This window comes from Doryrhamphus excisus, linkage group LG4 (assembly GCF_037039965.1).
Source record: "Doryrhamphus excisus strain RoL-2023G ecotype Guam linkage group LG4, RoL_Dexc_Guam_v1.1, whole genome shotgun sequence".
In the NCBI taxonomy this organism is placed as follows: Eukaryota; Metazoa; Chordata; class Actinopteri; order Syngnathiformes; family Syngnathidae; genus Doryrhamphus; species Doryrhamphus excisus.
Genome location: NC_136360.1, coordinates 5,317,089 through 5,330,618, shown reverse-complemented (window position 1 = coordinate 5,330,618; position 13,530 = coordinate 5,317,089). Strand labels below are relative to the sequence as shown.

The following is a 13,530-nucleotide window of genomic DNA, read 5'->3' as shown; positions in this document are numbered from 1 at the left end:
GTATTATTAACTTACTCATTACCACTTAGCAGCATGCCACAGCATAATTCCTGTCTAGTCAAACAGTGAAAGCCCGGCAGTGATTCAACACCCATTTTTTTAGATTGTTAACCACAGGGGAAAAGATTTCTGCTTCATTTTCTTTGTAGCTAAGACATACAACTAAATTACTGCAGCAGCTGTTAGATAAGAACATCAAACATTGCAATGCCAGTTGAATGATGACGAGATAAGATTTACTCTGCACAAATCAGCCTTTTTTTGGCATCTCCCAACGCACTGTATACTTATACTATACAACAAGACTGGCCTGGTAACTCATCTTTGAAAACAGAAGAATCAAAACACATATATACACAACTGGAGGTAAACAATGTCAACAAACTGCCATAGGTAAAAGAAAATGTGCATTCTGCTTATGTCTTTGGCCAAAGTCACAAATCGATGTTCAAGGAATGACGACTTTTGGGTTTTGATGTCCGCTACCACCTATGTTGTCCTCCTATATGAAGACAGAGATCGTTCCACTGTAGTTCAGTGTTTACTGTCTATGAGGTAAAGGGATATTTGTGTTTGATAGTGTTTGGTATAATTTGCCATTTTCAGAAAATATCAGTCATTAAAATTGTCTCCCTTGCTATCCAATTAAATTTATGAACCACTACCAGGGACAAGCCTCTAACTCGTGCCATGGAGAGCCAAGACACTCCAGATTTTATTTCCAGTCGGTCACTAAAGCAGGTAATTTGGATGCTCAAGATGTCCTTCAATTTGAAGTAAGGAGCTCATCACTTAAATCACTTGCTGGAGAGACTGGTTTTGAGAAAACCCGCAGTGTTTCGGCCCCCCCATTTACACATGCTCTAAGCAATGACCATCACACAGAGAACCATACAACACAAATGTAATTTTGGAAGAGGTGTACTAGAGTACTACCAAATTCTTGGAAAATATAAATGCATAAAGGAAGATACATATATGGCAGCTTACCTGTAAATGGGGTCTTGCATCACCATCATTTTATTTTCATCCCACATCCACTCTTTCTTCTATGTATAAAAAGCCCAACATTAGTAAAATGGGAAATCAAAAACATATTTGGATTACAGTGATTGGAAATAAGCACTATTGATGCATGTAAATTGCATCTATGTTTAGCAACATGAAATGAAAGATATAATTGCCTTTTTTAATTAGTAAATTTGACAGCCACAATTCCTATAGGATTCATAAAAACTCACGCCTTGCTTTAAGTTAAATAATTCCAAATATTGACTCATTGACACATGCATGCAATCCTGCACACTTTTCCCTTTGTCTATCTGCCCCCATGGGACAGTTTGTCACAATAAAATGTCAACACACAGGCACAAAGAAATTATTTATATCGATTCCTATCTCATCTGAGCTTTGTTCACGCAGCATTTCAGTCACTTCTATCTTTGGTCCATGATTGTCAATGTGCTCTGACTTGGAGATTAATTGTTGACCACTGCATGACATTTTAGTTGCCGGACAAGTGATTCCAAACAAGACAATAAAACAAGTTCTATAGACATAGCAATTTGCCAGATAATCTGACATTGAGCCTTTACAATTACAACGCTGTACCTGGTGTGCGTTAAAACAAAGTTCCAAAATCAACACATCACTTGAGCCGTCAGTTTCATCTTCTATCAAATGGACATCTCTGTAGGTCTGTTCACTCCACTTACAGTTTACAGTGGTAACAATTGCACCAGTTTAACACTAGTTTAGTGCTAGTTTCTCCATTTTATGTACCATGTTTGTGGCACTGTTCTTTGAGTGTAAAATTGTGCATGTTAAAAACTCACTGACATACTTCTCTGCATAGATTTTTTGTGGCAATAAGTGCAGTACCTGTATAATCTCCTGTTGTCCCTCTCTGCAAAACTCCACACCATCAGTCACCACTCTGGTTATGTTCACTTGTAATTTGTTATTATTTTTGCATCATGTTGCACATGTAAAACTATGATTATTGTCAATAAAATGTGTTTGCGTTTTAAAAAATATGGGTGTCCCAAACATATTAATTGGATTTAAATTATTTTCTTGGGGAAAACTTGCCTTGGTTAGAGTCTGTTTTGGTGTGAGTCGGAACTTTTGGAAAAGATTATTGACACTAACCAAGACACTAATGTATATTGGCAATGACTCTGTACTCTTATAAGCTTCATTGCTAGCTTGTGGTGCCTGGCCTCTCCAAGATGTGCAGTTTATAAAGGAAAGAGAATGTCCACACGGACAGGAGAAAGCAAACAGAAGAGGTCTGACAGCACAAAGAGTACAATGTGGAAGACACAGCAAAACAAAGTGAGAATTAAAAAAAAAGTTCACTCACTTTTTTCTTTTTTCTTATGGTGACTTTTACACCCTCAACAGACACCATGATGCTGACCTTTTTCTTTTTGATGTTTTTCACCTTGAACTCATACTGAAAAGAGAAGAAACAGAGATTGTCATTCATTCTTACAGTATATCACTTTGCACAATGAACAAAAAAGAATTTCCAAGCAGAGATCATCAAAATGATGCAGCTCATTACAGCATGGCAGGAGAATGAAACGGAATAAAACAGAAAAAAAAAAAATTCCATTTAAGTGTGTGGTAGATGAGTCGTGACACATGAGTTCAGAAAGTTACATGAATAAAAAAGATAATGACAGTCTTTAAGTCGTATGTTGGTGAATGCTAAAAAGGAACTTGGTAAAAGATATCATTAATACATGAGAGGAAATAATTGTTTGATCTCCTGCTGATTTTGGAAGTTTTCATCCTTCACAAAAACATTAACAGTCCAACATTTTTGGTAAGTCACATTTTCAGACAGAATATAAATTGAATCACAAAAGTCTTCAGCAAGAAGCTTGGTGAAAAAGAGACCACTATTGGTGTACTAATTAAAAAGAAAATACAATATAAGAGTTAATCAGCCTCCCTCTAGAGCTCTCTGCATGATTTTACCTCAAAGGGCAAGGGGTTCTGAGAAGATGAGGAATCCATCCACAATGACAGGGAGGAGCTCGATAATGAACTTAATGTGATGCACAATGGCTGCCCAGTGCTCCTCAATGGATTGGTTAAATGGTTACACTTCAGTACATGTGACAAATAAAGCCTTAATCTTAAGAAGAGATCTGATACCTCAGTTATCAAAAAAAAAAAACTATGGCCACCGATCAGTATTTCCATTTAAAAAGTGTGTGATATAGTGCGCCATATGCTACAGAAGGCTCATACATGCACATGCCTGACAAACATTTGTCAATGAACAATGTCTCTTGGCCTTTGTCCCACAGAGAGGGGCTGCCCATTACGTCGATGGCAATTGACCAAATTGCAGGTTGCAGGAGTCGAGTGGGAACCAGATGTGAGCCGCATTACTCAACGGCAACTAAGGCGGCAACTGGATCGGCTTCATCTGGTGACGGAAATCAATATTATCCAAGCATCAAAATCTTTTTGATCTTCAAAATTTGAACTTCTATCTTTTATTTATTAGTTTTTGTGTGTATGGTTGGAAAATAAAACACTGACAAAATCACTAAGGGCTAAAAAAAACATAAAAATAATTATTTCCCCCACTATCATTAAAGGACATTCATGTTTTGTGCCAAAGATGACATCTTACTTTTATTCCAAGTATGTATATGTGGAATATGCTGCACATGCAAATGTTGAAAACTGTATGGCATGACAGGTCACATGACTAACCTTTGCAGTGTTGGTAATAACAGCAATTGAACATTTAATTTCATGCTATGATGGACTAGCCAAGTATCATATCTTCAGTAATTATTCGACCACAATCAAATCTATCATATCAACCATCATACAGCTTTTACTCGCAATGGCACTTCATCTTCTATAGCAAGATGTGACAGCAATGTGATTAATAATGCTGTTGCTGCATCTATCTGTGAAAATCACAGAATCAATGCATGTAATAAGACAGCTATGTTACAAGAAAAAAAAATCAGGATTTCTGCAGCACACACAAAAAAAAACATTCAACTACAAGATTTTTTTCTGGCTTTGTAAGTTAACTGTATATATTTTTAGATATACTTACAAGTGTGGCATGAGATGAGATTCTGGTACAAATTTTGACTGAATAACACAGTGTATAAGTTATTATAAACCAATAGTGATTTCAGAGAACAGATTACACAAAAAATGTCACGGCTCATGCACAGGCACATGTCCGTTCCTCCGTATGAGGAAACCTGGGGCTCTGTGATCTCACAGATAGCCAGTAATAGAAAAAACTCCCTGAAACAGAGCATTCAGAGCCATCCCCAAACTTCTCTTCACTACACAAACGAAAGGGCAAAATTAACATTTAAGGTTACTTTTTGACTTCACTAATACTGTTCCCGAAAAGAGTATCATGAGCTTCAATTCAATAGTGTTTCTCACCTGCTTTATCAAAATGCTGCCACTTGCAACTTTCTTTGGCTCCACTGTGTTAAATTATTGAGGTGACAAACACTGTTGAATTCAAGACACAACTCATGTCAAAAAAGGAAGATGGTGGTGGTTGAATCGTTGCCACTATGGTGGGAAAATGGGCCTCATTCACTATCACCACATCTTCCAAAGAATCTTCTTAGAAGCTGTTCTTATGAAACCTCTTCGTCAGATTCATCAGTGTGTTCTTAAACATATGTAAGCTGTGTTCTTAAATTGATGAATCCCATCTCCATGTAAACCAAAAGGTGCAGGTGAGACGAATTAAGATGGGATTAGCATATGTAAAAGGGCATGAGACTGCAGGGTCATGAGCAGACGCAGATTTCAAAATGCCAAAAGCAAAATGTAAATTAATTGGAGCGCAGCAGGTGAAGAGAAAAAAAAAACCTTTAGTAGTACAGAGGTGGAGGTAACTGATGCAGGAAATCTGCTCCAGGAAATAGATTATATATAGTAGCATTAGTGCAGGTTACACCAACGCCAATAAAAAGCAAGCATATGCTATCACCCTTGCAGTGAACATCATATCAGGAAAAGGATGTACAACAGAGGAGGTGAAAAAGAAATGGATTGATCTTAGCTATCGTTCCCATTTCACGCACAAGTCAGCAGTTAACCAAAAACGCTTGGTTAGATTAACAGGCACTAAGGCACAACTCATACAGTCCGAGTAGCGGCTCACGCTCGGTGACAAGAGTCTCAAAGTTTTTTGTCTGTGTCATAGAATGCTGGTTTAGCTGGTGGACCATGCTGGTCAGTGCTGGTCTATGCTGGTCCATCAGCGTAAACCTTCATACTACAGCATACATCAGCATGGTCCACCAGCTAAACCAGCATAGATCAGCACTGACCAGCAAAGACGAGCATAATTTCCATGTTTTTTTCAGCAGGGGTGTGTCATATTGTATGCTAACCGGAAAATGTACGCAAACCGATGCAAAATGTTGTCATCAATTTTTCTCATCAAACAAAAAACGCTAACCAGGGGCGTATGCTGACCATGGTTCCACTGTTTATGAAGAACATATTTCCCATAAGGCACACGATAAGCAAAAGTGTTGATATGTTATTATGCATATACTCTGTGTTGTAGTAAATTAATGTAAATAATGCTAATAATCCTGTTCATACAAGACAGTTGGCTATGAGGACCTTTTTTAAGCTATTCAATACTGTACATAACTATTATGTTTTAAACAACTATACAAACGTGGTAAATAAGGGATAGCGATTTGAGGCCTTGCTCAAGACCTCTAATTAACACCCATGAGGAAAACCACATTCACTCACATTATTTTACTGCACTTATCTTCATCATTATCTACCAATGGTATTCACTGTACCTCTCTATATTCCCAAAGGAGATTGCCTGTCAAGCTAGCGCTGAGTTCGACAATATGGGTGATGTATGCACTGTGTTAATACAGTACCATAACCTTTTATGAACACAATGACCATCTCATTATGAACAGTATATTAAAGCAACTCCAATGCAGCTCTTTATGAGACTGCTGATAGATGAGATCAGACTCCTGAAAGTAACAGCCAGAAAAACACAAGGTAGCAATAAAGAAGCTTGGTCATCAGATTTACTGGTGACAGCGTTGTACAAACGGAATCTCAATGTCATATTTGTTGAAAATGTTCTATTTTGGTTCATAATGGCACCAAAATATGATTTTTTGACATCAGTCTATTTTGTGTATTTAGATGATGTTGGAAAGCGGTGATACATTCCAAAAGTTAGTTAGCGTGTGTGATTACAATTTACGTTCCATCATTTAGTTATTTCCTCTTACAATGCGAAAGATAATTATATGGTTGGCTGGACTGTTGTTTCATAAAAAAGGGACTTCATTAAACGTTGAAAGGCTCACGGAACCATGGAACTTACTGCTCTAATTAAGAAACACTTACTAGCTGGCTGTTAATAAAATGACTTGAATGTCAGCGTAAAATTGTTTAATTCAGGTGAATCAGAAGCTCTTAGTCAAACATATACAGTATTCAACGTTTAAGGCTCTAGTGCTTCCTCTTCGAGACACTATTTAGCACAAGCATGCTAACTGTTTTCTCTTTAGTATACACACAACAGAAAAGAAATGTGTTTGTTTTTCACATCAGGACTGTGGATGATGGCATAATTCCAAAAAATGCAGTTTGAATAGTTCATTTTTTATAGTACTTTTATCTTCATGAAGACGTGATAGCTTAAAAAGGGACCTACCATGCTTTTTCCACTTTTGTGACCTATAAATGCAGTTAGAATGTTGTATTCTTGTGTTAAACGATGCCAAAGTTTCAGATAATGAGGTATGCGCATTTGGAAGTGAGCCCTGAAACAAATTTGGGGTGGCTCAAAATGCTTGGTTTGAAAAGGCGTGGTAAAACTTCCCCTTTGTGATGTCACGGAGGGGTGGACTTCCTTATATGGTTCATAGTTAGGAAGCACTATGGGCGTGTGACCAATCACAGCAGAGTGGGCATGCCCGGAGGCGTATTTTTTAGCTGTAAAAAAAAAATACAGCTGGAATAGTTGAAGATTCTGTATAATCTAAAAAGTTTTTTGTGCGGGTTATTGTGTGTAGCTGCTCTATAGGAGACCACAACTCAATACAAAAAGTAAAAACTTTGCATATTGGGTCCCCTTTAAATAGTAATATATTTATTACTAAAACAAGTAGCCATGTTTTAAACAGCCACTAAGCCCCCAAAACATTAATAACTGCAATATATCATAGGCAGATTTTTAGGGCATTTTCTAGAAGAACAACATGAAGAGTAGGGCTGTTACTTGAAATCAGATCACTGGGGTTAGGGCTATGGCTTTTGGTATGTTGCCAAATCTTTGAAGCAGAAGACTTCACACTGTGTTATGAGCCCCCGCCCCCGTTCTTTCTTTTATGCTATTTTCCAAACAAGGTTCAGGGAAAGTAAAGGCCAATTTTAAATGGGAGGACAAAAAAGCATGCAAGTTCTTACATCAAAACATCCTGACCATGGTGGCAGCAAACACTGTCACAAGCTCTGACTGCAGGCCATATTTTAGCATCAGGTTGCAACATTCAAACTGTAACACCCACAGGTCTTCATTAATATACACAACCAACTTAGCAGGAGTCTGTAATAAGTGTTGCAATTAAATGTGACTACTACAAGTATAAAACCTATTATAAGAAATTACAATTGAAGATTGAACAATGTAGAAGGCAACATGTTTTACTGCCTCACCCTTATGATGGGAGATACTCGTTAGTCAAAATAAATTTCGAATAGATTTCAAAACATTTCTAGGATATTTCAACATCTATTCTACATTTCAGTTGCAAACAATTTATTTTGAAGGCACATTTCTGAAAAATATAGGCAAACCTAAACAAACAATTCAATGAGTATATGTAAATGCACTAAAACAGTTGGATTCCCGAAATACAGTAGTTTGGTTTATCCATTGTTCACTCTGCCATGTGAAGTCCCATTTAACATGCACCATTTCTAATCCGATGGTGGGCCAAACGATTTCAGCGTTTCCAAATCCACTTAATAGGTGTGACTTTGAGCTTGTTTTTTGTTTGTTTTTGTCGCTTATAAATTCCCAAGTTCCCTGTTGTTTGTGCTTGTTTTATGTATTGTTGCTTCCAAATTGTCATGTTCCACGTTATTTTGGGTTTTTTGAGAGTTGTTTCTCTGGTGAGACCTGGTAGCCCATCTCAGCTGCCATCGGATCGGATCCTTGAAGTCATTATGCTAAACAATTACCTGTCAGAACTGTTGCCCTCTGTTCAAACTTTAACAAGCATCTTGACCTCTATGGTTAGCAGTCTGCACAGAAACAATACAGGTCATCGCAGTGTGATGGCTACTTTTTCCATCACAAAGCAGGACTGTTAATAGCCGCTAATCACATACAGAGTTCTCTGTTTTTCTCTACATTCTTGAGATACCCAGAAACAATTTGGTTCGTAGCTACAGTTACAACCAACAAACATCTACACGCCCTCACTCCATCGCAGTTCACTAAACTCCCCCAAAAAATGTATAAACGTTCACTGTTTCAACCAGCCAATTGGCTTTAAAAAGGGCATACTGTATTTAAGGCTATTGGCTTAAATTAAACTAAAAATTAACCATGTTCAAGCATAAACATGGCTAAATACACTAAAATACAAATACAAGGCAGAAGCAGTATTTTACTTATGAATGTAGTATTATGTCCTCTCCTTAAAAATTGAACACGGTCTAACGAAGGTGTTTACATGTGTGACTGCTGGAGAGAAAATTTTAATTCTTAAATTATTCTTAAATATATTTTAAAAATGTTAAAAGACCCCATAGATATTCCTCTACTCCAAAATGGTTCAAGGATAGCTTTACATTTATTCTGAGTCCAACATGTTTTTTAGCAATTTAGCAATTTTTAGCAATAATGTAGGCGTTAGCAAAAACTCTTATATCACAGTGTAGATGGTAGATCAGGGGTCATACTGGCGGGCTTTTTTGTTTGGTTGATCTGAAATTGGCAGTGGCCGGAAGCTAATCCCTCATTGGGACAAATTATCTTGATTCCCTAGTGAGATGGCGGATTAGAGTACCTCAAAAGGAGCACAGCCACCACCAACATACCAGAAGGGACAAATGGGACATTTACATGCATCCAAACCCAAATTTAAAAAATCATTGTTAGCCACAGTTAAGAAACAAATATTACTTGACATTGAATGTAACCCAAATTGTGTTCAATGTTTTCATTGACTTCTTCCACTTCCTTCCTTCCTCATGCAACCCTGTTCCTAAAATTAGAACAATTGGTTTAATTAGCTTCATGAATTAGTGACTTTGTGACTGATTTCAAATTGCAGATTTGTCAATAGTCGACAGTTCCAAGGACATCATGCTTCAGCTTATACTGTATCTAAAGCAGTTTGCCCAAATATCCCACTAAATAGATACATCATAGCTGTAACAGGACTCATTCATTCATGTGTTACACAAAACCCAGCTGTAACTGTGTATGCTTTCACACAGCAACAAAATCCCCAAATCAGATCATTAGATGTGTGACAACGTTAGTGCCAATGTACACAACACTTTCAGACAGCTTCGACTTCTTTCAAACTAACAAGTTGGGAGAAGGGATTCTGGGCACTGCAGAATACCTTTACACAGGCGGCGTTCCATCTCTTTAAAACAGCTCAGATACTCCCTGCAGAATGGAAAATTGGGTGTGAAATAATGTGAAAAGGGCTCAATACAAAGGATTGCTGCCACATACTGTATGCAGGTATTTTCAAATTAAATTTTCCACACTGCACTGCACTCACACACAAAAAGAGGTGGATTAATCGAAACAGCGTAATGGTCAAACAGGGCTCCAGACTAAGTAGAAGCACCGTAGCTAACTTAAAATGTTAGGAGCGCAAGCGGAAAATTTAGGGGTGCACAAGGAAAACAACATTCACATTTACACTCATTTCCAATGCATTACTGATAAATACCATTAACTCCAATACAGCCCTCTTTTCATACACATTGTCCACCTTTTTCTTCTTTGGTGTTACTCTCCTTTCATCCTTTTTAGGAGTTAGTGTGAAGCTACTGGTGTTTGTTAGCAACAACAAAAGTATTCAATAATAAAACAAAATCGACAAATTAACAGGTAGTGTCGCCAACTTGGACAAAAATGAATAGGGATACCTAGTTGGTAGAGTGTACTTTTGTTTTTTTTTGTTATACGATGACAAAAACCTGAATTTGATGTTTTTACGAGTAATACTAATACATGGGAAATCAATTGTTCAATAATATATATTAGCTTGTTAACATAAGTAACAGATGTTACAAGTTCTTTTTCCTGATTCCGGAGTCGCCACAGCGGATTTAACAGAATAACATAATGATTTCAATATCTTTCTTATAACATAGTATACACTTTGTGTGCAGATTTGCGAGACTGCAGGTTTACCCAACTTCCAGCACAATTAAAGCTACTTGGACAAAAAAGAAAAGAGGTGAGCTATTTGTGTTTTATATGACTGCCAACGTTTCATTTGTACTTCATTTACAAACCCCATTTCCACTTAAAGAGTGTGCCCATCGTGTTTATGTTATTTTGTGGTCCAGCAGAGAGCAAGGGTGTTAAGTGACACTTAAAAGGTAGGTTAGCTTGTACTCCATGAACGTGACAGGCATTTGTAGCTTCTCTATGGGACAAACAAGAGCTCTGAACCAACGTTTGTTTTAAAGACAAAATGTCACCGTGGTAAAAAAAAAAAAAAAAAAAAAGCTAGCTAGCTGCTGCCACCAGAGAGACAGAAAAAAGTGAGTCAGGCAAAATGTGTAAACAAAGATGGGAGAAAAGTAAATCGAATGCGATGGGGTTTTCAAAAAAGAAATGTCCACATAAAAACATGTTAACTCACCAAGTTTAACAAAGCAATCTCAGCTGACGAACGCATTATATATGTACTGTATATTACAATACCTGCACTGCAAATGTGGGGGCACTGAGATAAAAGGTATATACTTAGTTATCTATTAATCAGTAGTAATGTGACATTGTATCAAAATATGATCATCCTAAATACCATTTTTTGACCGTGGGTTCGTGGGCATGTCCTCTTATGCTTGCAACTTCAAACAACCACATGTGTGTGCTGTGATGATACATATGAATGTCCTACATTCATTAAAAATACTGCATTTCAAGTCAATTACGTGAAAAAAGGGGGTTTAACACTTTGAATATAGTGAAATTTCGGATGCGCCAGCTGATCTCAGAAAAGTATGTGATTGCGATGCCTATAATGCCTTTCATAAAAAACAATCACATGTGGCTCGTGCTATTGCAGTCTGCAGCCTCCAGAGAAATCTGTGTGCAGAATAGTGTCCAGCTGCAGTTCCCGTTTAATACCACTTGAGACTAAAGTAAACAAAACTGTAAACCAAAAAAATACTCACATGAAGAAACCAAAGCATACAGTGGAATGTCATTTAAAAAAAATAAAAAAAAGATACAAAATCTCTCCAACATGGAAACCATGAAAATGAAAAACTTTTAATGCCCACACACTGGCTGAAGCTTTTCAAAAGGTTACTTCCCAGCAACCAGAGAGACCCACAAAAAAAACATAAAAATTGACATACTCGACAACCAAATTCATTAAGAGAATGGATTGCAAATTAGCAAGTATTGAAAATGAGCCCATCTAAATTAGGTCTTGTAATAATCACACAAATGTGCAGGTTTATCTGTGAGCATAAACATTTCCAATTGGCTTACAGCCCAAGTGCACTGCTTCTCCTACTGTCAGGCCAGATACATTGTTCTCCAATGTCCCTCATGAACTTCCCTTCCTGAAACAACCGCAAACTTCCGGTACACACACAGATACATACAGACACACACACACACACACAAATTATCTTTCAGCTGAACAAAGAAGGAAGGGTGAGTGGTAATGCTGACAACATACGCATCCTGCATGAACAAAAACATTACCCACAGCCCTAAACCCACCACAAACACTAAAATTGTATACACAAACAAATGCACATACACATTCCAAGATCTTCCAACATCGCAAATGTCAGCTGGGCTTAGCTCTATCTTGGAAAAAACATGACACAGAATTACAAGCAAAAATAGAACAGTGTATTTTCTTCTTAAACTTGCATGCAGCATGACACCTTTTGACAAGACTGGCGTCTGTAGAATCGCAATAAGAACCCTCTTTATTTGCCAGGTCTATGGAGCCCACATGGAATTTGTTGCAGGTAGTTTTTTTCAAATGAGGACCACACTATCAAAATAGCGTAACACAACACAAACATTTTAGATATTTATTCAGGGTTAAGACACAAAAAAATCCCAAAATGTATAATCAATTGGGAGACATATATATTAAATATTACATTGTGTCCTTTTTAATGATTGTAATATTATGCAAGATTTGTAATATGGGTTATATAGGTTCTGACACCTTCACTGATAATGTAAAGTAATGAGGTTTTTTTCCCCTCTCGTGATGGTACACTGTAAATAAAAAAACACATACTACCGTGGAGAGCAAAATTGATTGCTTCAGCTTTTGCGCTGATTGGTAAACACATCATTGGTAATTGGCATTACGTGATTGGTAAACAAATACAAACACTGCCCTTTGAAAATCTGCAGCAGCATTCAGCATGTCAGTGTGTCTGACAAGTGGATGTATGGCTTAGTGTGGACGTTCATGTTCATGTCGGCAACTGGTCTGCAGAAATTATTATATAATTCGAAGATCATTCACATGTCAACCAATCCAGCTTTCCAATGACATATGACACGTTGAGGCACGCAAACGGGGGGTGGCAGTCTGTTGGAGCAACAAGGAGTTAAGTAAGGTGGCTGTGTTATTAGTTAAAACTGGCACGGAATGGTGACATTATAGTCAATCTATGACTTAGCTACTGTACATTGTGCCCTTGTATGACCATTCATGCCGTGCCCTGGTCAACCACTTCCAACTTTGAGGGCTCATGTTCAGACGGCTACAATATTTTTTAAGCTACATTTGCTAACAACAACAAGCTGGCAACATTAGAGCACAGACATGCCTCATGGATTGGAAATCTCTGCATGTGTTATCAGAAATTCCCAATATGTGAATTATGCTGGTGTTGAAACCCAATACAGATCAAATTCAATAGCCAATTATGGGAATGTTGTGAAATCATAATAGAACAAGGAAAAAAATATTCCAGATTTGTTACCATTTGTTTTCATAAAAAAAATAAATAACACACCACAAATGACAAACAGCTTCAGCACCAGAAACCTAAACCTTTTCACAGGTATTGCAATGTTGTGTGTGGGTTTTGCAGTGAACAAGTGAACTTGTCCAAAACGTTAGTTGCTAATCCAACAGGAAGAGAAGGATTGAGCTGCTCCTTCCATTGTTGAGCCAATTCTGGCCAGCAATTTCCCATCATGACTTTAATACCTCGTCACAGAGCACTGCCAAGCACATCTGCCCCGTTAATCAGACGCCCCTC

General features: G+C 37.5%; 1 protein-coding gene across 2 annotated transcripts in view; it reads right to left on the bottom strand.

Annotated features, from left to right (window-relative positions):
- LOC131129440 (carboxyl-terminal PDZ ligand of neuronal nitric oxide synthase protein-like) overlaps positions 1-13,530 on the bottom strand; it is a 57,438-nt gene that overhangs the window by 33,121 nt on the left and 10,787 nt on the right. For both annotated transcript variants that reach the window (XM_058073011.2, XM_058073012.2), the window contains exons 3-4: positions 2,366-2,458; positions 991-1,049 (exon numbers count right to left, since the gene is read on the bottom strand). In XM_058073011.2, coding sequence (XP_057928994.2) covers positions 991-1,049; positions 2,366-2,458 — 152 coding nt within the window. The remainder of the gene's footprint in view (positions 1-990; positions 1,050-2,365; positions 2,459-13,530) is intronic.